This window comes from Haemaphysalis longicornis, unplaced genomic scaffold (genome assembly GCF_048455015.1).
Source record: "Haemaphysalis longicornis isolate Haplotype H1 unplaced genomic scaffold, Haemaphysalis longicornis Haplotype H1 scaffold_6, whole genome shotgun sequence".
NCBI lineage: Eukaryota > Metazoa > Arthropoda > Arachnida > Ixodida > Ixodidae > Haemaphysalis > Haemaphysalis longicornis.
Genome location: NW_027526407.1, coordinates 96,407,039 through 96,431,341, shown reverse-complemented (window position 1 = coordinate 96,431,341; position 24,303 = coordinate 96,407,039). Strand labels below are relative to the sequence as shown.

Genomic DNA, 24,303 nt, shown 5'->3' with positions numbered 1-24,303 from the left:
TGCTCAAAATTGGACTACTGGCTTCAGACAGGACAAAATTATTGTAAACCTTTTTATAAACTACAAATATCGTACATTAGGTACTAATTATACACCAAAGGTACAAATTACAGTTTTCCGCATAGGCGGTTCGGATAATAAATCCTATAAATAAATCATTACTTTATTAAAGTAGGTTTCGTGCCTGAAAGACAAAAAGGGGGTGCATAAAGACCTTTTCTTCACGAGTGATAACAATAGATTGTACAATATTGGGAAGTGTTTTAAGGGCGAAGTATCTTAGGGGCTCGCGCTGTCGGCGTCTTTTGTCATCTTTTCCTGTAGTCAAGGTACTAAAACACCGGGACACTCGTTTTCAAACGCCTCGCGCTAGAACGTAACCCATACTAAAATAAAACTGTTGCACTCTGCTGCAACAGTTTTGATAACAGGTTGAAGATAAGCTAACACGATGTAAAAATTTGTGGAACACTTCCTGTCCGCTTCATCATGCACATGCCTAAGGTGTTTATATACGGGTTATAATTTCTGTTGCACTCAAATACTCACCGGCTCTCGACGCTAGGCCTTATCGGGTCGGGTGGTCGTTCGAAGCAGAAAAAGGCATACGTACCTGGTGCCGGGACCTCCTTGATCACCGAGGACGAGCCCCCAGGGCAAGGCGCGAGCATGGCACTGCCCTCACGGTGACCACCACCACTGCCCCAAAGTGGGGCAGATGGGGCATGCAAATTGCTTAAATTCAGTTCAACGCAAGAGAGGGCGCTGGAACCGGCGCTTCTCCGGCGCCCAATCAGCGCGCGCAGTGTGGAAAGAGAAAGGCTTCCATTTTTTAATGCACTTATACACTGCATGCTTCGCCTTTCCCCAGGTTTCACGCTAGTGGAGATGGCCCGTTATTTTTTTTGCCTTATGTCTACATCTCGTGTATTAAAGGAGCCCTGAGATGGAGTTAAAAATGTTTTTTTTTGTGTCACAAATCTACTCCATAGTTCTTGTAGAAGGACGTCCAAAAATAGTAAGCATATTTGCTCACGCCAACAAAAGTTATTACTATGACGAGACAAAACTATTTTTTTGCTCGGTGGCTTGCGATGACGTAGAAGTCCGCCCTCGTCCGAGGCGAAGCACTCATTTCATGGTTGGCCGAAAGAATTCTCTTGTATGTCCGCGATGTTTGACGGCGGTGGTTCTACCATATTTACCTTGGTTCTACCCGCGTTGGTTTACAGCGTCGTCGTTACCATGGTTACTTCAACAAGTGGGTCGCACATGGGACGGTGACGCCCTTTTTTTTAAGCTACCTTTTAAGTCCTTACGGACTTTGAGAGGAGGTAATGCGTACGGCGTGATTGCAGAAGTCTGCTTTGCATGCGCGAGAGTTTCCGTGAACGGTAACTCAATTTAGCGTCGCTAAATAGCGGTACAGTGGCTGGAATTTCTAGCGACTGTAATAGCGAGCTCCCAACGCCGGCGAAATGTACGCTCGCGTCGTGATTATGTTACCGCAAAGTTCCTTCAGAGAACGCCCTCCCCCGAAACAACGCCCACACCCTTTTACGGGTGAAAAATTCAATTTTCTGAAAGACCCCAAAGATTGCCCACCCCGTAAAATCGATGGCTGTATCGCCGATTAGTGAACAAAATAAACGCGAATCACCTCTTCATGTGTAGATGCGGTCACTTATTCGCTCTTTCTGCGCTTGACCCGCAAGTTCGCCCATCTCGAATTTTTTCTTGGTAACACCGGAGTTTTGGCTGGCAGTGCGGCCCCCTTTTCCTAGTTTTCCGTACCTGACCCGAACGTTTTAACTTAATATCCCTGTACTTTGGGTGGGAGTTCTTTCGGAACTTTACGGTACAGCAAATGCACTGCGCTCGGCGCTTCATACAAGTAATCTTAGTTGATGCTCTTTATTACATTCTTGCTAAATGATGATCAGGAGTATGATAAATGACCTTTTTTTTTCAGAAGAACGGGCAAAATCTCCGCCCCTACTTCAGCCTCCCACACTTACAATGGTTGAGATGCGTTTATGAACTATCATCGCTCTTTGATGCTTTCAAAATCGTGTTGGGCAAGGTAATATAGGTCGCGGCGAAATTATTACAATATATCTTACCCATTTTATGTTGAAATATTCAGAGAAGGCGTGAATTCTGGTTAACGCAATACTTGGTGCCAATTGTTCCCACTAGATGGCGGCGTCGACTTCATGTTTTTTTTTTAAAAGCTCTACAGCAGAAGTATAGGACTCTTTTAAAAGAAAATTAGTGTATTGTGAGAGTTTAATTTAAAACCTCCAAGATTCAACCTATTTCAAGCGTAAGCGATCAACTCTGGGCAACAAACTTTTGTGTCATTTGTTTTGAAATGAATTCGCCAGATGTCGATACTTGGCAGCCGGTAAGCCTGAATGCAGAAACCGCCGAGTGCAATCCTTCCCAGCGGCAAACATAGTGTTGTATGGAACGGCGTTCCAAGGAACGGCGTTCCTAAAACTAGTTCCTTTCTGAAGGAACGGAGGAACGCTACCGTTCCATTAAGGATCGGTGGAACTGTAACGGTAACTCGTTAGGTTTTTGGAGGAACGGCAGGAACGGCGTTCCTTCTGCAAACGTTACATCGCGAGGCGTTGGCTGTTTTTGGTTTTCCTACTGGCGTGGTGGAGTTCATGGTCTCCGAAGCGTCACCGCAGTGATTTTTTATTTTTTTATTTAGAACATACTGCTAGCCTCTTAGTGGAGGCTTTTGCAGGAATTGGGTGATACGTGACTTACATAGCACACTTCGCGTTTAAAACAGAGAAAAAGCTTTACATTCCCTATGGGCGCACAAAACCTCTATAATGTGACACAAAAAGCCACCCCAAAAGCCGCTGAGAACACAATGGCCACTATCGTTTGCTGGCTACGCCCTTCGGCGCGTTCCGGTCATACCGATGGCGCCCAAACTCCAGGAATCGCTCTTTCTGCACCTTCAATCGCCCCCTTGTGAATTAACTCATCAGGTCGCGCATATCATGGACACCACAGGTATACATCGCTTCCTCCCATTATAAGGAGCAAAAAAAAAATGAATAGGCTAGTGTGACGAGAGCGGCAACAGTCGCCTTCAAGTTTTCTAAGTCCAGTCGATGCAATGGTGAAGCACAAGTGACACCCCTCTCTCTCTACTTAGGGGGATGATTGCCGGCGGGGCTCAGCTTTCCCCTCCCCTAAGTAAAGCCACCGTAAGTGCGATGGTTGGTTTGTTAGTTTTAAGCAGAACTGACACCGAATGCAACGAAGGCGATATTGACTGAGAGATTAATTGAAACGAAATGCACACGCGCCTAATCGACCTCGTTTTCTGTTGTTTTTTTGCGGAAGTTTTCCTGGGGGGGGGGGGGGGGAGGAATAGACTAAAAGCAGCAGCGTCTTGAACCGTTGGGTGAAGTGAAAGGAAAGCGTTTTGGTAACACTTAAAGTATTATGGTTGTTCACATGAATGTTAAAATTACAGAAAAATGGTTGAATGGATCCAAATTAACAACGTTAATTTTTACCATCTGCTACAGAAATTGGGTTTCACGTGGCAATGCTCCGCCAGGGTTTAGCGTTCGTTTCCACGAATGGCGGCGCAAGTACAAGTCTCGAACGTAAAATCATATCAAGTCACGAAATTACAATATTAAAGCTAAAATATTCAAAGAATGCCTGCGACATCCCCTCACTCAAAATGTCTGGGCCAAGACGTCGTGCACCAAAATGTCGGTGCACAGAAATGTCCAAACTGAAACGTGCTGGACCGAAATGTCCACACTGAAACGTGCTAGACCGGGTTGTCCGGCTCCGGTCTGCTCCTGAGCGCGTGGAAGGGCGAGTAGGAAGGGTGCGGAGGCACGGACATGGCGAAGGCAGGCCCGCGAAACTAATCTCCCTACCGCGACGAATGCCCAAGTGCCCAGCCGGGTCCCGGTCAACCAAGTAACAACGCATACGACAGAACGGACGGACTGCTAAAACTCTCTATTCTTTCCCCGCCAGGGAACAATTCTATCGGCCAGACGCGCATTATGGCCTCCCCAGACAAACGATGAAGGGTGAAAAGCATTATCGCGGCTACGCTATTCACCCGTCGAACGCCGCGAAGCGACCAGCATGAAAGCAAACACAAGCTGCGGCCTGCTGCGTGGTTATTCTTCTGCCTTTGACCTTCGAGGAAGCACGTACGGCTGAAGGGCGGGCAAATTGACCATCTTATACACCATTTTCCTTGCTAGAGGTGGGCGCCGCCATTTGCTTTTTCTGACCGGACGCTAGCGCCGTCTATGAAGCGACCGCCGAAACTTCCGCGCTGGGTTGTTAAGTGCTTCGTTCTTTCCGTGCGTCTGCTCGGTACCCGTGCATTACCAAGTGAACCGTAGTGGTTTGGCGTTAAGTTAGCGGTTGCAATGCTTGTGTGTGTGAGTTCTGTTTTGTTTTCATCATCTGCCGACGGATTATAGGTCTTCATTTGCTGCCAGAGCGGAAAATGCCGATCCCGGCTGTTGCGAGCAGCAGTAGCAGTGTGGTGGTGGTGCCGGTGGTGCTCCGCAGTTCCGCGATGCAAACGTACCGGTATGGCACCAACTGACACTGAAATCGATATCGGGGAGTAAATACGTGTTTTCAATGCCACCGTGCTCGTTATGTTCACCGATTAGTCATGTTTACGGAAGCGCGGGCGTCGAATGCGAAGCGCGCACAGCATACGTGAGTCACGGTGATCCGTGCTCGCGATGGACCTTCGACGAGGCGATTGCTACACTGTTGACATTGCAATGTAATATAATCTTTCTTAACTAGACTTATGACGGTTACTGACGAAACGAAATTACCTGGACGGAAAAATAACACGACCATACAACCAGTCAAATTACTATTCGAAGGTTGAGCAGAAGGGTCGACGTTCGAGCGAGTTAATTGTGGTTGATCATGATCGTGATTATGATTGACCTAACTCTGCGCAGCGCATGTGGCCTGTCGCTCGGAGCCCACCTTTGTGAAACCGCTGCTTGCACCACAAATGCTTTACGCGACCAGCAGTAACTGTTTTGTAATTGTAATTAGATTCCGTGACAACGGAAAAGGATTAGAAGCTTTTCCTTTGACCGCGTTGTGAACAGGTTGAGCTATTTTCCAAATGCAACGTTCACGCGTATCTCGAGCTTCGTTTCCGCATTGGGCTGCCTGCTTATCCTGCTATCGACCAGCAGTGTGCGATGGAGAAAGTTATCCTTTCATATCGTTTGGCAGTGTAATGCGTTGGCCTGAAAAAAAGTAAACAAAACGTCGTGATTTTAAAGGTTAGATTAGATGAAAAGGGTATTGTTTAATGCCAATCGGCTGTAATGACCAAACAATATATGGTATTTTAAATTGACTACAAGGAACCCGAAGTTATTGTAATGTTGTATAGTATGGGCGCTCGTGAAAAATCCCCAGGTGGTCAAAATTAACCCGGAGCCCTCCACTACGGCGCGCCTCATCGCCCATGAAGCGTCGGGGCGTTAAACACCATAATGAATCAATTAATCAATCAACTAATCAATCAATGATGTATGGTAAAGGATAAAGTTGCTTCTAACATTTCAGGGGGTTCCGTTCCCTGTCGCAGCTTTGCGTATGATAAATGGATTTTGCTCCGTCTGCTTGCCGTCCAAGTGCACCCAACAAACCCTGGAGTTGGTCGTTGATACAAAGTCGTTGCGATTTATCAGCAGCATCCGCCAATATCTCAACTCGGTGTGTGTTGGGAAGCGATGCAGCAAAAACACGCCGCAACCGCACTGCATTTTCTCCATGCAGTGTCGTGCACATGCGTGCTGTCAGCGACTGTTTCTCGCTTTCTCTGGTTGTTCAATAACCCACCACCGCGCAGTGCTGACCAAGTGACGTTTGCGCCTTCAACGGCATCGCAGCATTGGCTAAAACAGTTGAAAGTTCCGCAAAAACTAAGCACGCGGTGCGAAATACCCCCTGTATACGCAGCGGAGCATACCGCGCCGAGCGATGTTAGCAGCCCAGCGCGCACAGGCAACACTGGTCGGCCGCCGAGAGAACTGGTTTGAGGGTATTTTCCCCCTTTCCCGGCTGCTTATGGAAAATGGTGTATAGGAAGAGAAACGCAGTAGCACTTTGTGGATTTTTGTACTCGAGCCTTGGCATCAAAAACAGCCAAATCCTAGCGATGTAACAGCAGGAACGCCGTTCCTGCCGTTCCTTCAAAAACGTAACGGGTTACCGTTACAGTTCCACCGACCCTTAATGGAACGGTGGCGTTCCTCCATTCCTCCAAAAAGGAACTAGTTCCAGGAACGCCGTTCCTTGTAACACCGTTCCGTACAACACTGCTCCTGCGCTCACTGTATCCTTCTACCATTTCCGCCGAGAAAATGTGAGAGTCGAGTCGGGTGTGTAATTGCTTTAAACTTCGGTATAATACAAATATCTGGCACGGCATAAACGGAAACGGACACGGAAGATGTTTTTTTGTAGCTTTCCGGTGTTTTTACGCTCGTAAAAAAATGCTTAAATCAAGGTCGGACGAGTGCGTCACGAATACTTCAAGAAATAGCCGCTGCTCTCCGATACCATCGACCCCCGCAAAAACCCCATCTCAGCGGCTCTTTAAGGCTTCCTTCGGCCTGATATACCGACGCCAGAGGTGGCAGTGCGGATAGAAATAAAAAAGGATATTGAGCACCCCTAAGCAAACTTTATTATGACTTACGAAAAATTTCCAGCACGATTTTTAAGGGTAAGATTACGGTCTTGTTTGTTTCCCGCTGTGCGGGTCAGCCGTCGGTGCCTATATCATGGGGATGTAACTTTAGGCGACCGCCTTTTCTGCAAAACCTTTGAAAATTTAGCAAGATCCGCTAACTATCTACAACGCCACCACAAGCACACGGTACCGTCACCTCATCACCTCTAATATGCAGGGCGGCACGCAAAATAATAATAAAAAGAACTTTCGAGTGCCCACCGGGGGAACAGAGGGCTAAATCCACAAGATTTTAGTGTTCGGAAAGGTCAAGCACACCAATGCCTCGCATATGCACGTACATTCAATCGTTGAAGCACTAAAAGAGGCACTTTGAATGGGGAGTCAAACGCTATAGTGCACCATCTTGGTTTTACACTGGAACTAAATACTCCTAAGATTCAGTCGGGGCAATATCCCGGCTTTCTATTGCATAATAGTATTTCTAGTCCCTCGCAGGAAACATTCCCAATGTAATAATGTACCATACCCTTGTCCTATTATTTGGAAAAAGCGAGCTGAAGTATGGGCTTATGAGTGGACGGGTGCTTCAGTATGCGTAAATTTGGTTCCTACAACGTGCAATATTGCGTTAGATGTGTAGAGGTTCCAAGTTGTCAGCACTTATAAGTGTTCCGTCGACAGTGCAGCTTTTCAGCATCAATACAATTATCGATAATACCAAAGGGGCCGTGATATGTTTCTTCAACTGCTACGCTTTAACATCGGATGCCGACGAATGAGCCTGCTATGCTACGTTCAATCATGGTGAGAATTTCGCAAGAACGCACTTAGGCTCAGGTAGCCCTATATCATACTGGAACCTCGGTCACCGTGAAACCATGGAAAGTGATAGAGTACAGGGACAAATACGAGCACTCGGGAGACTACCACAGTGGTTTGTTAGGCGTCCAAGCTTAAACTGTTGCAAAACGATGGTCTTACGGGAGCATCGTTGGCTTTAGACAATGTCGGCACCTATGTAAGGCGCTGCGTCGGACGTTGTTGGGCAGAGAACACGTCGCCACGTGTCGTATGCCGAGCCCGGCTCAATCATTGCGGCGTGGCTAAGTGAATTCCAGAGGTGAATGACGGTGCTGTTTTTGCAATCATTCAGAACTTCGTCAGCGTCCTCTGCGTAGAAGGGTCTGTGCCATTCCGGATATGATACAGGAAAGAAGGCCTTTGATTCTAGCACATGGACTCCCGCGCACTCAAAGTTCTCTTCGTTGTAAAACACTTCCTCCGTGCAGAGTTCACAGAGTACTCTATCCAGGAGCCTTGGACCATTATATGGGTAGTCCATTGACCTGGCAATGAGAAAACAGGGGCCAAGTTTAAACATTCAGAACTTTTACCTGTTTCACAAACACGACGTAACAAAAACATTACCCCTTCCCTTAACTATGTGCATCTGTCTCTCCTCGCTCTGCGACTGGTAAGCTTTCCGTAAGACATGCTACCAGCGGTGGCCTAAGGGTAGGACACTAGTGTGTCGGTCGCGATTCCCCAGTAATTTGTGAGTAATGAATGATTGTTCGCGGGCCCACCCGTGGATCCGATGTTACTGTGTCAGGTTCGGGGAGAATAACAAATGTAACAAAAACCTTTGGGAAAGAGACTATGTTTATGTAACCCGAAACCCCCAAAAAATGTACACAATGAACAGAGACAAACTAAAGAACCATAAATGGCAATACAAAGCTATAGAAAAATAGAAAAACTAGCGAGAATGCGGTATAGAAAACGGTAACGAGTTCAAACAAAGAGGAAAAAAAATTGGGCCAATCTCCCCGCGAGGGGGACTCGAGTAAATGCGTCGCATAAGGGGTGGGTGTAATGCGTTAACGTTTAGTGTTTGGGGAGTTGGTGGTAGTAGAGAGTTTTAGTATAGCGTTTTAGCTGTAGCGTTAACGTTTTGCGGGCCGCAATCGCGAACGGATAGCGCCTCGTTATGCTACGGTTAGCGTGCCCGCTAACGCTATGGGCGCGCTAAAGTGGTGCTTTCCGCTATACTAAAACTCCCTAGTGAATGCGTTGTATCAGCAGCTTCTTGACGTAGTTTGAATGAGTCAAGGATATAAGGCGCGTTCGTAGCCTCCCATTCTTTGTCGGCTTTGTGGCGCAGGGGGAAGAGCACCATGTACCTCGCGTTCCGCCCACAGGTAGTGAATGCATTGTATCAGCAGCTTCTTGACGTAGTTTGAATGAGTCAAGGATATAAGGCGCGTTCGTAGCCTTTGAATCTGTGTCGGCTTTTTGTGGCGCAGTGGGAAGAGCACCATGTACCTTGCGTTCCGCCCGCAGGGTCGTGGGATCGAAACCAGGCGCCGGTAAGTATTATTTTTTTATATAGTGTAGGGGGAGGGGGGCGGACCTGTTGTTGAGAGCGAGGAGGGTAGCGTGATGCGGGAGAGGAGGAGTGGGGGAGAGGGCGCACCTGCGCGCTGAGCTGTTGCGGACGGACGGCGGACGCTACGCGTGAGTTAAAGAAATGCTCTGCATTTAAAAGTAAGTCCTTGGATAAAGGGAGAGGACACAGTGCGGGAACAAGTGGGAAGCATCATTGAAACGTTCAGGTAAAGTGTCATAGCCGCGGTGGTAGAGCGCGCATTGAGCTCCCGTTGCAGAGTAGCGAACGAAGCTCTCTTGGGGCTTCGCTGCCTCCTACTGACGTCCTGCCACCACCCGACTCGCTTGCATAGCAGGCATCCTGGATGTTGCAGTTGTGGATAACCTTTTGGGACACAGCAGCGGTCCGGTCACCCAACCGCCGTGCATCCCAATCACACTCCACCCTCCGATTCCCTCTTTTACTTCACGGGATGGCTTCTCCCGCCGGCCGCTGTCACTGGTAGCATAGCTTCCGATTCACCGGTGGCCGGCGCAGCTCGTGCCAGGGTTGCCAGAGAAGGCTAGTTTACGCCAAACTGGCTAGTTTAGCAGGACGCGGCGACTAGTTTTTGGCTATTGTTTTGGCGCTAGTGTCAACAGCTGCCGTATACGCTAAAATACGTGATAACATTAACAAAATAAGTGGCGTCTATTTATTTTCCAAGCAACCGCTTCACAGGAGTAGTGATAACTGTGCTCTCTTTACTCCGAAAGCATATATGCCTGCACCAGAAACACAACACGGCGGCATGGCACCAAGGTTCCGCAACATTGTAACACTGCTTGTGCAGTTTTTCTGACCTCGTTTTGTGTTTCCGGTTGCGCCGTGCACGTGCAGCTGGAAGTTATACACTGGCGTACACAGCTGCGCCAGGGGCAAGAATGCCACTGCACGGAGGATGTTTACGCAGCAGACATTGCAGACAGCGCAATGAAGCTCCTTGTTCTGCCTATATCGAACGCAGAAGCAGAAAGGGTATTAGATGCGACTGCATCTCATTCACTCGCCTTGTCCCTCCATACGGCGTTGTTGTTGTCCGTCCACACCCCTCCCCCATTGTCCTCGCCGCGCGAGCTGCGCTCTCCGCCGCTCACCCCCTCTCCTCTCCGATAGCGAACACTCTCTCGCGAGGGGCATTGGATTGAATTGGATTGAATTGGCTTGGCTTGGCTTGGCTTGGCTTGGCTTGGATTGGATTTGGATTGGATTGGATTAAAGTGGATTGTGTTGGATTGTGTAGCGTCATAGCCGCGCCACGTTGCGTCATAGCCGCGGCAGGGGGTTCACGACACGTTTCACGCGATGGGAAAATCAACCTAACGGAAACAACAACGGAACCCCTATGCGTCGCATCTACACGGGGGTTCCCGCGAGGGGAGGTGGGTAAAATTGTTTCAGCCGTCAATCTCACAAAAAGTGACTTGCGCAAAATAGAATGTCCCACGACCTACTCCTCGCGATCCTCAGAATCAAGTTTAGACTGCGGCTGAAAGGAGTCAGAAGCTCTACATTTTCGCTGCCGCGCGAAAAGCTGGAGAAATTCAACAAGAGTATGTACGCCTAAGCTTTTTGGTCTAGTCGACTTTCTAGTCTAATGTGATTTCAAAAATGTGGAGATTGTTTTTTTAGTGTTTGTGTGATGTGACAAAAGTCAAGCTGATGTGTTTCATTGTTTTTGTTTTCTATGGCGATGCGCAAACAAGGTTAAATTACACTTGGCTACTTTTCTGGCTCCGAAATAAATCGACCGTGGCCAGTTGGCTCCTTTTCTGGCTACTTTGGTCAATTTTCTGGCTCCTTGTTCCTTCGAGGATCTGGCAACCCTGGCTCGTGCCGTGGTCTCGAGCGCCCGGCACTGTACCCGGGCCATTGACCCGTGGGGCACGTGCTTTGCTTCTCCGCTTTCATCGTCGTCTGCTTTCGTCGTGTTTTAAAGCAAATATTTGCTACTTTCATCCAGCGGTTTCGCCGCGAAATTCACCTTTTGAGCTCAGACACCACCCCTGCGGCACACCCCTTGAAGCGCATCGCGTGATTCACCGGGTCCGCTTTCGGCGCTGAGAAAAAGGCCTCGTTTTCCGTCATTCTGCTCAACTGATCAGCTGAGCGGCTCGCGGTTGCGGGTACTCAGCTGATCGGCAGCCGACCAATACCAGCGCCTCCCACGCATGCGCCGCTGTTTCGTCTCGGGCTACGTGACTCATCTTACGCCCGGCGAAGAACATCGCGTTTGCCGCGAATGAAAGCGAGGCGGGTCTCTTTCTCTGAGCGTTGCACTGTACCGAAAGGCTTTGAGCCGTGGTCGGTGATGCAAGGGTTAACCAAGAGAAACCAATACTAAAACAAACTAAGCCAAGCAATTTGTTTTGCCTATCCAAGGTTAGCCGTGCTGAGCCGCAGTAATTTTTTCCCCCGTTGTCTCGACTTCTGCCTTGCATTTCTTCGCATGACAACTGACCGCTGCTAAACGGATGATGCGCCGGGTGGGCTACTAATTGCTTATTCGTTGTGGTAACCCGTGACCAAGAAATTCCGAGAGAGTCAGCCACATTCTAATGATCAGACAGCACCAGCGCCTCTCTGAATGATATAGCTGACACAGCTGACAGACATTAATCAGACGCAGGTTGACAGGCAGGCAAACAGACCGGCCGACCGACCGACCGACCGACCGACCGACCGACCGACCGACCAACCGACCAACCGACCGACCGACCGACCGACCGACCGACCGAAAGAGCGACCAACCGACAGACACTGCAGACAGACGGACAGACAGACAGAAAAAATAATCATTCACTTTTATAAGCAAATCGCTTTATGAGGTTTTTACTCACCGGTAGCTGGCCGCAAACTCCTGCATGCAGTGTAGCAAAAATGGGTGGCCTTTGTCGAATGTCATGACGGCGTTGCCGACATCCGGAAACAGTTCGCGGCAGACGCTGTTGCGGACATCGTCGAAACTTCCCAGGACGACAACATCAAGGTCTACATAGGCACCTCCGTACTTCCACAACAAGGCTAATCTCAAAGCGTCGCTTAGGTGCATCACTTTGTACGGGCTGGTAGTCCAGATGCCAGAGAGGTACCAGTTGAACATGACGGTGCCATTGAAAATCTCCATGAGGCTTGATCTCTGGTGTTGAATGTTAGGAAGGGTTGAAGTAAGCTCGTCCATATATCTGTAATTGTGCCGGGATTTGGATGCGCTGATTACTGTGCTATTTCCTTTTAACTTGTTTACTTTTTGACCAGCCGTTTTTGTTTTCAATGGCTTAGTCGTGAGGAAAGCTTTACCATAAAATGCTATGTTTTCACAATGTCTTCTTAGAGGACCTTTGCATGCTATTTCCAATTGCGCAAAACTCATGCTGCTTTAAAATTTTATATTAAAAGCATATTTGTACGCCCATGCACTTCAAAAATATTAATTTCTTCTGAAATTAGTTCTATTACGCTGAAAACCCCTTATCCCGACTTTATGTCAGTAAATGCTAATTATTACTACTATTCTTCCTCTATATCTGTTTCTTGTAACTCTAATCTTAATATTTTTGGTAATATAATATTTAATATATTTGAAAGTGTTATCATTCCATGTCGAAATTTCAATGTATTCTCCGTTGTCCCCGTCACCACTATTATGAGCGTTCTGCGCTGTTTAAGTATTCCCCTGTCAACGGACTCCTGTTCGGCCATTGCATAATCAAGTCTTTTCCCATTTCTAATTTATGGTGTCCTAATTGTTGCTATAGTTTACAGCCTCCGTTGGCCTTCGCGGCGTGACATGGTATTCAGAATTTTAGTGCGGACATTCATTATCTTAGTTCATTTTAAGGAATGCATTTTGAGACCATATACCCTTCAACGTTGTTTCCAAAGTTGTGTACGTCGGGCAAGTTTAGTGGTATGCTGCACCCGTAACTTTCATTGCACATACGCTTGATAAGTCCTCACTTTTCTCAATGTTTTCTTGAAATTGCTTTGCGAAATACATAATATCCGGTCGTACGGAGTATATAAAAATGTGGACTGGCTAATTTTTACCTAAAAAACTGATGTTTGCTATTCGTTATATTTTGGGAAATATTAGCTATGTATCACATAGGTTGAGTAAACGACAAATGTATAGAGTTTATTGGGAATTCTTTATAAGCTTTGTTTCTGTGCTCCGCGGCTGCAATAAAAAACAATTAAAAACAGGGGAGCGATTTTGCAACAGCCTATACTGTGGCAGGCAGACGTAGCCATTTGCGATTTAGAACAAAATTTTAATGAAGGCGTGATCAGGCTGCTTTCTCGTCGATGTTTAGAAGTGTCGAAATGAAGGCGAAGTTAACGCGTCCTTAGGGGAAAAAAAATTAGCACTTATTTAAGTACACTCTCACTGTGAGGGACAGACTTGCTACAAACAAGCTATGGCATTTGCTGAAGAGGTCCAAATAGTAACTAAAATGATGTGAGTAACGCGCCCTAAATTATGAAGAGAAAAAGTGGCCGGAGATGGAGCATGACGGGTGTGTGATTATCGCTTCAAATCTTTAATTTTTTCTGAGTGCTGAAGGGCTTTAGAGGACCCCTAACCAATAGAGTGCAACGAAGGTATGCCAGTTATTCTGAAATTCTTGTGATTCCCAAGACGGGTAAGTTAAAAGAGCTTAAGAATTACAGATACATCGACCCACCCTCTATTGTACGCACGCTCTTAGAAAGACCTTACTTTTCTTCAGAGGCGACAGCATAGATTTTGAATGACAGAATGCACAACCTGCATTTAGTAACGGCAATCAAAAATTGACGCAATTCCTGTCTTCAGCCATGTGAAAATCCTGTGAGCAAAATAGGCCCCTCTGAAAATCATCTATAGACGATGAAAAGCATTTGATTCAGAAGATATTAGTACAACACGGAAAGAAACGTAATACCTCGAAATAGGGGGCACTTAATTATGACTATTTGCACGAAATGCACCAGGTGCAAGCGAGGAATAATCCTCCCAAGAAAAAATGAAAATAACCTACCTCTCCAAAGCCTTACCCATATTGAATTATATCCGCTATTTATGAACAAAAACAGTGAAAAAATCAAAGTCAAAACCAAGCACTGTGTAATTTATTCTGTATTTGTTTCCTGCTGCTTAAGAATTACATCAATGAATGACGCGAAAAAGAGTTACATAAAAATGTGGAGACACCACTGCATGTCGGCATAAATAATCCAAAGAATCTATCCCTAAAAGAGTACATTGCCAGGTATTGCTTCAAAGTTTGAATTACCTTACGAAAAACGGGTTTTCAGCAGAAATTTTATAAATGTAGCCTAACTAAGGCAATATTTTCCTGGAACCTGTAATCGGTAGTCAGTGCTTTTCTGACAAACCCATAGTTACACATGACCCACCAAATGGATACCACATCGGTTGCAAAATTTATCGGGAACCCCACCTGCTCTCTCTGCAGAAATTACGATGAAATCTTTCACACATTATGAGTGTGTGACCGGCACGCAACGTTGACCCGCCTCCAAACACCAACTCTGTTTTTCTCTGAAACAAGGCTAGCCGACAACAACGCCGCAAACGCAGCTGCTTCTGACGTCCAGTGCGGAGGAGGCCTTGGCCCTGGCTTCCATAAACTGCACACTGGACAAAGGGTGCTTATAAAAAGTTTTTTTTTCCTCTCTTCCTTCCGTCAAATGATGTCAAATTTAAAAAATCCAGATTTTTGTGCACCGGTATAGCTTTCATTCTGAATTTCTTATTCTTATTAGACCAGCCTCTACGTTTCGCCGTTTTTTTATAAATCGTTGCAAAAAATCCAACTCGCGGCTTTCTAAATTTAAATAAAAATGTACTATGAGAAAATGCAAGGCATTTTTTTTTCAAAAAAACCTGAAGCCCAACAATATTTGTGGAATTTTCGCCACCGAACCTGCTCGATGTGTCTTCAAGTGACAAGTAAAACACCGTCCACTCAGGATTCTGCCGGGCGGCCGATTCAATAGCACAAGCCACTCTGCTGTCGATGTTTGTCCGAGCCGAAGTTTCAAGGAGGAAGATATTCTTTCCAAGCACGTGAAACGGTTCCTCGTATTTGTCTGCGAGGTTTCTTGATCCTGGAACGGAAACTGACAGTACACGCGCAATTACTTCACAATGATTATCACAAAATGTACAAAAAACAAAAAAAGAATTTGCAGTACGTATGCTCAATTTATTACAAATTACACCGAACAAAAATTGAGTAATTCCCAAATGGCATATCTAGTTTCCTTGGAATTTGCTACTCAGTTTTACGCCCCAAACGAAAGTCAATTCAACAAATTTCAATTTGATAGTCACGAGTATACCGCATAGATATTTGTGCCACTTAACGATTCATAGTACTCGGCGACGACCTTCCCACCTATCCTAATAAGACCTTGAGTAAAAATTCCAGAAACGCGGAGGGTTTGTGTTAATGTTGTGCGGGTCCTTCCTAGCAGCGGCCTTAACATCAGGAAAAATCTAGCTTTTCTCTTAAAATAAGTGTTTTCCCATGGATGAAGATGCATAGAGCCAGCGTTGTAGGGTGTACCGTGGGTGTGTTAAGAAAATGTTTCCACAAGCTGGCCTGCTACCGCCCAGGCCTCCACCCATCCACTCTCACAATACGCATGTTGACATGGCTGTGGCGCCTAGCTCTGTGACACAATCGGTGCTTTATTTTAACTCCATCAATGGCAGCACACGGTCTCTCAATCTGCGAGTTATAGCCGGGCGTCTTCTAGCTATATACACGTAAATGGTATTTCTAGGTCGTTGGTAGCTGGCATGTAGGGCGTACCATAGCACGACACGAACACCTTCGCGAATATGCGTTAAGACACTTCACATCAGAAAAAAATGTTGAATAAGTATCTTGGTTATTGAGTTTGTCAATGAAATGCCCCTGCACCCGACGTGGAAGTTGAGGGTTATTGTTACTGCAAACAATCATACTTTATCAAAATATATAAATTTCGTCCCGAGATGACGTAGTGGAATTACACCGTTTCACCAAGGAACTCATTAGGTGATTATAATTGAGCTTCCAGCCAACTACTGTTTCCACTGCGGATATAAGGGGTAGTTGGAGGCTGAAGTAACTCAGACGATTTCCAATCGCCGGTACCTAATTGCACTGCGCAATAATGTAGGCAAGCCTCTTCTGCCCCGTTTACATGTGTAATTTTAATTTCTAGGTTAGGTAGAAATTACGGAACCGATTCTCTGCCTCCTTTTTTGAAAATTAACATTTCCTGGTGGACTTTTGTAATTGCGATCTGTTTTTTTTTGGGATGAAAATTACCAGACAGGAGTACGGCGCGCTTAATTTTGAATCGTGTAACAGATCTGAATGAGAAATCGTTGTTCCGGAACAGAAGCCTAAAAACCACGCAACGCTACATCTCCTGCTGAAATGCGGCAATTAAAGACGAGCAGTACCAAAGGTTTCAAGGTCGGCATGGCAAATGGGAGATCACTACGGAGCGATGCCAAATGTACATTTGTCGTTTATTACCGATCCATAGCGGGTGTAGCTTCCTCTCGTTGAGGTAATTTGAAGCGGACGGCGCCTAATGTAGTTGACGCGCCAGTCTCAAAACCCGACCGGAAATGTGTACTAGTATTTTTGGAAGCCCTCACGCCCCTAAAATACCAAATTGGTTTCGTTAAAAAAAGTCAGCAAGAGGAGCTCCGCAGACAAAGGGTGTTTTCAAATAATTTTTATGCCAAACGTTTTCCTGAGTGTTCCTCAAGGAACAAAAAAAACCAACTAGCATGATACTGGCATGCTCAACTCTTGGCAACTGCGACACGTACGGCTGCACATATGCATCATGTTAGGAAAAAATAGTACTTCAACTTTCCAGCGTTCAAACCTGTGTCGCAGAGCGCTCAGTGGAATCACCTCGATGAAATAAGCCTCTAACATTAGTGGGCATGGTTGAGTTGATGGAAGTGCAGTGAAGATATAAAAAATATTACATTGTATTTCTGACAATGGTGAGAGTGTGTCGTCGGGGGTAAAGTGAAAATGAGATGGTACACGACACCAGCACAGTAAGACAAGCTGAGCATAGCTTTACAGCTTCTAACGCTTCAGGAATTAGGCCTACAGAAGAAGCGTAACTCATCAACACCATGCCAGCTTGATGATGATGTTGACAGCAATGCCCACCGTCTAAAGCACTGTAGGTAAGCATAGTGCTGTAGCACATCGTTTACCCTTGATTGGCCCGTTCTGCTTGTTTGTGTGGTAAGGCTGCCTTCTGCCAGGAACCGTAACGAGATTGCACGTCTCCACGTAGGTGTTTATTCCGGATAAAGTTGAGACAAAAGTTGTATTGTAAATTATGTGCACAATGTTTTCGATGCCACAAGTACAAATGGCTCAACTTTTTATATCTTTATTTTTTTGGTCAGTCTTTTGTAGCAATAGCTAAAATGGCTGTATTCCCGCGTTTTGCTGTGGCCGGTGGCCGCACCTCGATCTGAGCGGTTCGCCAGCTGGAAGCGGTTCCTAGGGAACATACGGCGGCTAGGGAAGAAAACAAAAATAAAAAAAACGAAAAATAAAACGAAAAGTAAAAGATATCAAAATACACAGAGAAAAAATAAAAACTAAAAATAAAAAGAAAACAAATAGAATAAAAAACAAAAAAATGAGAATAATTGCGTAAATACCATTGACGGCTCGGTGGGATTCATCGTCAAGCATAGTCGTCGGAACGAAACCAAGAAGAGGCAGCGAGCCGAGAGAGAGAGAGAGAGAGAGAGAGGGAGATGAAACGTTTATTTGAACTGAAAGGTCTTGATTGAATTAGGGTAGGTTCCCTCCTTCCAGGGCCCTTGTTTCCTCTGCCCCAGTCTTGGCCCTAAAGATCAGGTTCTTCTGAACCCCAGGGTCAGAGCTGGCCAGAGATGCCTCCCATAGCTCATATAACCTAGTGTTGGTGTTTACTGAGGGCCATATAGTACGACAACCCCAGGATGCATGGAATAGGGTGGATATTTCACCACACTTATTACATGCGTTTGTGAATTTCTCTGGGAACATCTTCGATAGCCTGAGGATTTTGGGATAGGTGTTCGTCTGTATTTGTCTAAGAGACTGATGCTCTGCAGCTGTTAAGCTTTTATCTGGTGGAGGAAAGAGAGCTCTGACTTTTCTTTGAATGTTGAGTCGCTCACCGAAGGCATTGGGGAGAGGGGTGAGTAAGCTAAGACTACTGGCTGAGCGGTTAGTAAGTTCTCGCGCAGCTTGGTCCGGTCTCTCATTACCCTCAAGCTCCTCATGTCCCGGTGTCCAAATGATATTTTGGAACTGTGTGATATTTACAGGTAAAATTTTTGTGAGCCTTTTCTGGATTCGGCCATTTATAATGTTTTGTACGGCTTTCTTAGAGTCCGTAATTATTTGGAGGCTTTTTTCTTGGAATTCTCCATACCTTACGGCCAATAGAAGGGCGCCAGTTTCGGCCTCCTCTGTGCTGGTGTTCGTTAATGTGAGGCAGTCCCTGATTACTCCTTCTTGGTCGACGATGACTAGGGAAGCATTGGTCTTGTCGTAAAAGCCAGCGTCTGTATATCGAACGTTTGGGTTTTTTTTCAACTTTCTGCGTAGGAAATTGACCCTGGCTTTCCTTCTGCCTTCATGTAAGTGGGGGTCCATGTTTCTTGGAATGGGGAGCGCTTTCAATTTCTCTCTGGCGGCGTTGCTTAGGTCTTCTTTGTCGATAATTGATTGTACATCTAACCTGGAGCCTACTCTTTGCAGAATGGCCCTGCCAGTTCTTGTCTTTTGCAGGGTTTCCTTTTGTGAAACAAGGGTAGCTTCACAAATTTCTTCAAAAGTGTTAGACACGCCGAGATTCATGAGTTTTTCATTTGCCGTGTAGTTGGGAAGACCGAGAGCCGCTTTGTATGCAGTACGGAATATAATGTTGGCCTGTTCCTTTTCCTGCCTGTTTAGAGAATGAAAAGGCAAACTGTAAGCAACTCTGCTTACTACTAAGGCCTGCATGATACGCAAGGTTTCTTCTTCCTTAATCACTGCTGTCTTTTTGGTTATCCTCATAACTATCTTGGCAATTTGCAGCGTTGATTTTTAATTTTTGCAGTTGTAAAGTTTGCTCTGCCATTGCTTTGAACAATCATGCCAAGGATTCCTAATTTATCTGTCTCTGCTACTTCGTGGTCCCCAAGATTGATTTTTATCTCCCCTGGGCTCCTATATCTGGCGTCGTGAACTCTGATAACTTCACATTTTTCTGGTGCGCACTCTAGGCCGTTATCTATTGCCAGCTTTTATACCCAGTTCGTGGCTTCTTGGAGTGCCTGTTCCCTTTGAGCCAGGGAGCCTTTAGTGGCCCAGACGAGGAGACGGAGGAAGAACGAGCCGTACGCCTCGAGAAACGTAACCACACAGAGAACCAAGCTAAGCAATAACATTAACCGTACCTCTCGCTACGCACACCGAGGCATAACTGAGTTAAGCCACAGCCATATTTTTTCTGCTACTCAGCATATCGCATTTTTACTCCGCATATGGCATTCTGGGGGCACACTTTGCTACCAGCCTAATGAGGAGGCTGTAATTGCATGCTCATGTGACCTTGCTGCACGTGGCTGACTGAATCCTGGGCGTTTCATACAGCGTCGTGCACAAGCTCTTCAATGTCGCTGAGAACGGGAACCGCGCTCGCGCTTTCACGCCACTTCTCCTCCTGTGCACGTCTAAAGGAGTGACCTCCAATAATGTGCGCGTTCTTGTACGAGAGAGAGATAGCGGCTAAAACGTCTCTCGAAGAACCCTTTAAGGAGGCAACAGCGAGGTTTTAAACTGTCACAGACACAGGCAAAACATCGCTTATGAGTCCTCATAAGAAGATAGCAACACCAAGCCGTCAGGCAGTCGGGCATCATTTACGTGTCGTTGACCATATTTTGTGCTCCCCAGACGTCTAGTTTACGACCAACGTATTAATGAGTGCTTTCGCCCTCAAAAAAAGAGTAGTGCGACCACATCAATGTTTGTAAAAAGGAAAAGAAGGCTCTCACCCCATTTGACGATGGTTAAAATCACAAGGAGTTTTGGCGCTGAAAACCTTCGCAAGGCCATTTATTTGATTGATGCTTTGACCATCTGGAGAATAAACCAAAGAAAAAAAATTAAAAGTTAGCGTTTGTGAACACTTGCACTGTCAAAATGTTGAACAGCGACACAAATGGGACATTCCAGATAAATAGGCCGCAAACTTGATTGCGGTAGAATTAAAACATTATCTATATTGCAGGAACCAAAGGGATTCATCCGCACATATGTTTTAGGTTGCTAAGCAGTAACGCAAACATTTCAAATATTCCGTTGGCCATCGTTTCCTTAATATTTAGCAGTAAGAAATTCACCAGGAGTTCTGAGAGCGCTTTCTTAAGGAATGAACCACTTAAAGTAAAACCGAATACTGCGTGGAGACATAATTGCAAAATGTATCCGTATAGGTTAGCAGGGTTTTCAAAAGTGTGAAACTGTTTAAAAAAGGTATGATAGACACACAACAAACTTAGTGAATACAAACCCTGCTTCCGGTATCGCGCACAGCACACCGTCGGCGTACATCTACACGCTTACACCGGCTATAACCGGTTGTGTTCATGTGCAGATGCTCCGACCTTGTTCTGAGCGCGGTATCGCTCAGTTTCTGGATATACTATAATGCGCTGTTAAACATCGTTATGTGACTGGGATTTTGCTACACAAAACCACAACGATGTTTACTCATCTGCCAGTGGCTGCGCTGGAGTTCTTTTCTGTTTCACAACCTCCTGTATTTGCGAATGTGTTTACTGTGGTTCAAGCGTAAAGATGGTGAATTTTTTCAACCTAAAACTTGCCACGTTTCACAGAGAGAAGCTGTATACTGTATAAGAAAGCACGTGCAATGACATAGATAATGTGACAAGAAATAAATTACCAACCTATGGGAAAAGCACGACGCAATGTAGTACAAACAACAGAACGACGATAAAAGGATATACATTAACACAAGCAACACTGTTCGTACGTTTCGTCATTGTCTCTGCTGTTCGCATTTATGGCTACAGGTCAATACTTATCCTTTGCTATTAGACCGATACTCTGACCCTTCCTCCGGTTACTCTGAGGCCTCGTAACAAAGAACAAAACTTACGGCAGGGATACAGAAAGGTATCTGCCTGCAGAAGATAAGAACGGTTTCAAAATGCCTCCGGATGATACGAAGGGTGGTAGGAGGCGAAGAGTGCTAACAAATGTAGCACTGAGAATACGCCTGAGGCAACGTTGACAGTTCTTGTTATTTAGCCGAGGAAGTTACGAATAACGGAAGAAATGATAAATTTGGATATAATGGTTGAGAGCTGCTTAACAACCTTTTTTAGTTGCTTTGGTTCTTGGTCGATCATTGATTATCGGTATCGAGCAAGTGCGTTGCATGTTTACGATATTATCCATGATTTTTCAGAATGCTGCAAGTTGAAAGATCACGCAGGCAAGACCACACGTGTTCTTGTGTGGTCTTGCAAAAACACACTCCTGGACGTTACAAGAACACAATGATTGTTCAAGAGCGTTGCTTGGTCTCCTATGCTGCTTGTGTAGAAGTGTGTGTCAACGGCGATAACTATTAGATTATGTGCCCCCATGCAGGGTTTATTTGTCTTGAGAGATCGAATTGAAAGGGTATTTGCCATTAAACCTGAATCGTTTGCGATATCGTAAGTAAATTTGGCTCCGCTACCGCAGTAATAATTTGATCTTGCGATGTTTTAGGTGATTTTTCTACAGTATTCCCTCGTTCAAACTAATTGTATCTTTGGTTCTCTCGCCTTGACCATACCCCACTCCCTTGGCAGCATGCCTAACAAAGGAACAACATTTTAACGGCGGGAATTAACTTCTATGCATTTATTCGGACATTATTTAGTTCGTAATACTTTTCTGCGAAAAGTCCTGCAGGCATTCAGTAATTATAAACAATAAATACGTCAATGAAATTTTCGGAAGGGTAATGAACGCAAATTTGTAGTAGGGGAACATAGATATGTATAAGAAGGGACCAATATTCGAAGTTTCCATAAAATTGTAGAATATGTGAGGAGACGTGTTACCGCAAGGAATGGCCGACAAATTATACAATTGTCTTCACGTTGAAGTTGAGAAAGCAGCTCAAAAAGACCATGTGCGTCTATAATACTTCAGAGGGAGCTCGACACCCTTTGTGCCTCACAGTGTTTGTAACCAAAATCATGCTATCCTGAAATCGTGTTCTTAAAAGAGGCACGAAAAGAATGTTAAGTAACAAGCAAACCTTGTACCAGCTTTAAAGGCCCTCAACCGTATAAGTAATTTTTATAATATTTTAGGACTCAATTAGGGAGTTTATTAAAGTTGCGAAATCAGTATCGTGATTAATTGACCCCACATCAAAAAGGAATTTTAGGTGTCTAGCGATCACGGGGAGGCAGCCTGAGTATTTTCAAAGGTATAATTTACTTTTGCTCGGCCATTCATGCTAATACAGAGTGCATTATTTCTCAGCAATAAGAAGGAAAAAATACACGTGGGAGAGGGTATAAAGAACATCCAAGATCGGCGACGTCGCGCACGCGCCGAGTATTGCAAAATGCGGTAAACTCACCCAGTTCTTATTCAACAACTACGGCGCTTCGTTCAGGGCCCCATTTTAAGTATGACAAAAATGTTTAAATTTCCGCCTACGCTGTTGCCTTCAGACGAGGTCGCAGCCTACGTAGGGCATTCAGCTATTGTTGGCACGGCAGATAACGTCCCGTCATGCGTCGCATACCGAGGTTGAACTCTAGATGTGAATTATTGTCCTGTTTTTTCAGTCCACTAACACCACATAATATTTATTGCGAGCATAGGTATTTCCCCCTACAACACAGAAAAAAAGGCCTTTTATGGTGGAGCATTTCGTAGTGCATTCAAAGCTCCCATTGCTTCAACATACTGCTTCCAAACGCACAGAATGCAGCTTTTTCTTGAAAACCACGCGGCTTCTATACTGCTCATAATAAAAATCGGTTGAAATTTAATTTACTGACTTTTCTATACAAAGAAAAAAAAACGTTGCACTGACTTATTTCGTCATTGGTTAAAGTCTGAGAGGTACAAAACTTGTCCTAAGAAGATTTTGTGGTTCCATGGTAGAAATTTTACGAATGTTAACTTTAAACGTTAGACTGCGGACGAATAACTTCTAGAGATCTGTTATGATCATGCTTTTTTTGGTTGAAAACGAAGGAACGTCTTTTCAAATCCTAGCCAACGTTTTCAAAATACGAAACAAACCTAAAGACTTAGAGAAGCTCAATTGTACTTTAGCGACTTGTATCAAAAGCTGCTCACATGATTGATAAGAGACTGGAACTAGAAATTGCTGCGAAGCGGTGCATAATTTGTTGACCTGATGTAAAAAATGTCTGCATGCGCGAATGGGCTGTTTCCGAAAATAGGGCAGTTGTTTATTTACATCTTGCAAAAAATATTTAAACAAATTACCCGTTTGTTCCCGCGTTTCATCAGTTGGTAAACGCTGCAGCATTAGCGAAGAAAGGGCTCTGTGCAAAATTTTGCGGCGTCTTTCGTACCCAACAGTTTTTGCTATCATACGGGTGCAAGGTAACCCGTCAAGTAAGCCCCCCAGCTTTGCTGTAAGCGGCATCGCGCCGAAACATTACCTGGTTGCGATAATTCGTCTGGGGATGGTTAGGAAGATGCCACATATCGCAAAAGAAAAACTATAACTAAAAAATGGCATGTAAAAGTGAGCATTGAAGTACTCTTTTAATAATTACGCCCTAACAATTGCAAGTGCCCTAATTTCTTGTAGGATGAATTACGCACAGGTCATGTGTGGTACTTCGTTAGGCAAGCTGTCTGCGTGACAGCTTTCTTTCGCTTACGCGTCTGTATTTGCTATAGTTATAATTTTGAAGTTCGCCCAAAAGATTGCTTTTGTTTATAATATATGAGCCTAATGCTTTCACACAGTGCGCGTGATATGAAAAATACAAGCGCCGGCAACAATGGCG

The 24,303-nt window shown here is 45.2% G+C and overlaps 1 protein-coding gene across 1 annotated transcript; it reads right to left on the bottom strand.

Moving 5' to 3' along the window:
- Positions 1-6,440: 6,440 nt before the first annotated feature.
- LOC144141784 (lactosylceramide 4-alpha-galactosyltransferase-like) lies at positions 6,441-22,981 on the bottom strand. The gene is made up of 5 exons (XM_077673280.1): positions 22,887-22,981; positions 20,269-20,353; positions 15,116-15,311; positions 12,023-12,367; positions 6,441-8,100 (listed from the first exon to the last, which is right to left on the bottom strand). Exons 2-5 carry the CDS (start codon positions 20,327-20,329, stop codon positions 7,752-7,754), a joined length of 951 nt encoding a protein of 316 aa, XP_077529406.1. The 5' UTR covers positions 20,330-20,353; positions 22,887-22,981; the 3' UTR covers positions 6,441-7,751.
- Between the last annotated feature and the right edge of the window lie 1,322 nt (positions 22,982-24,303).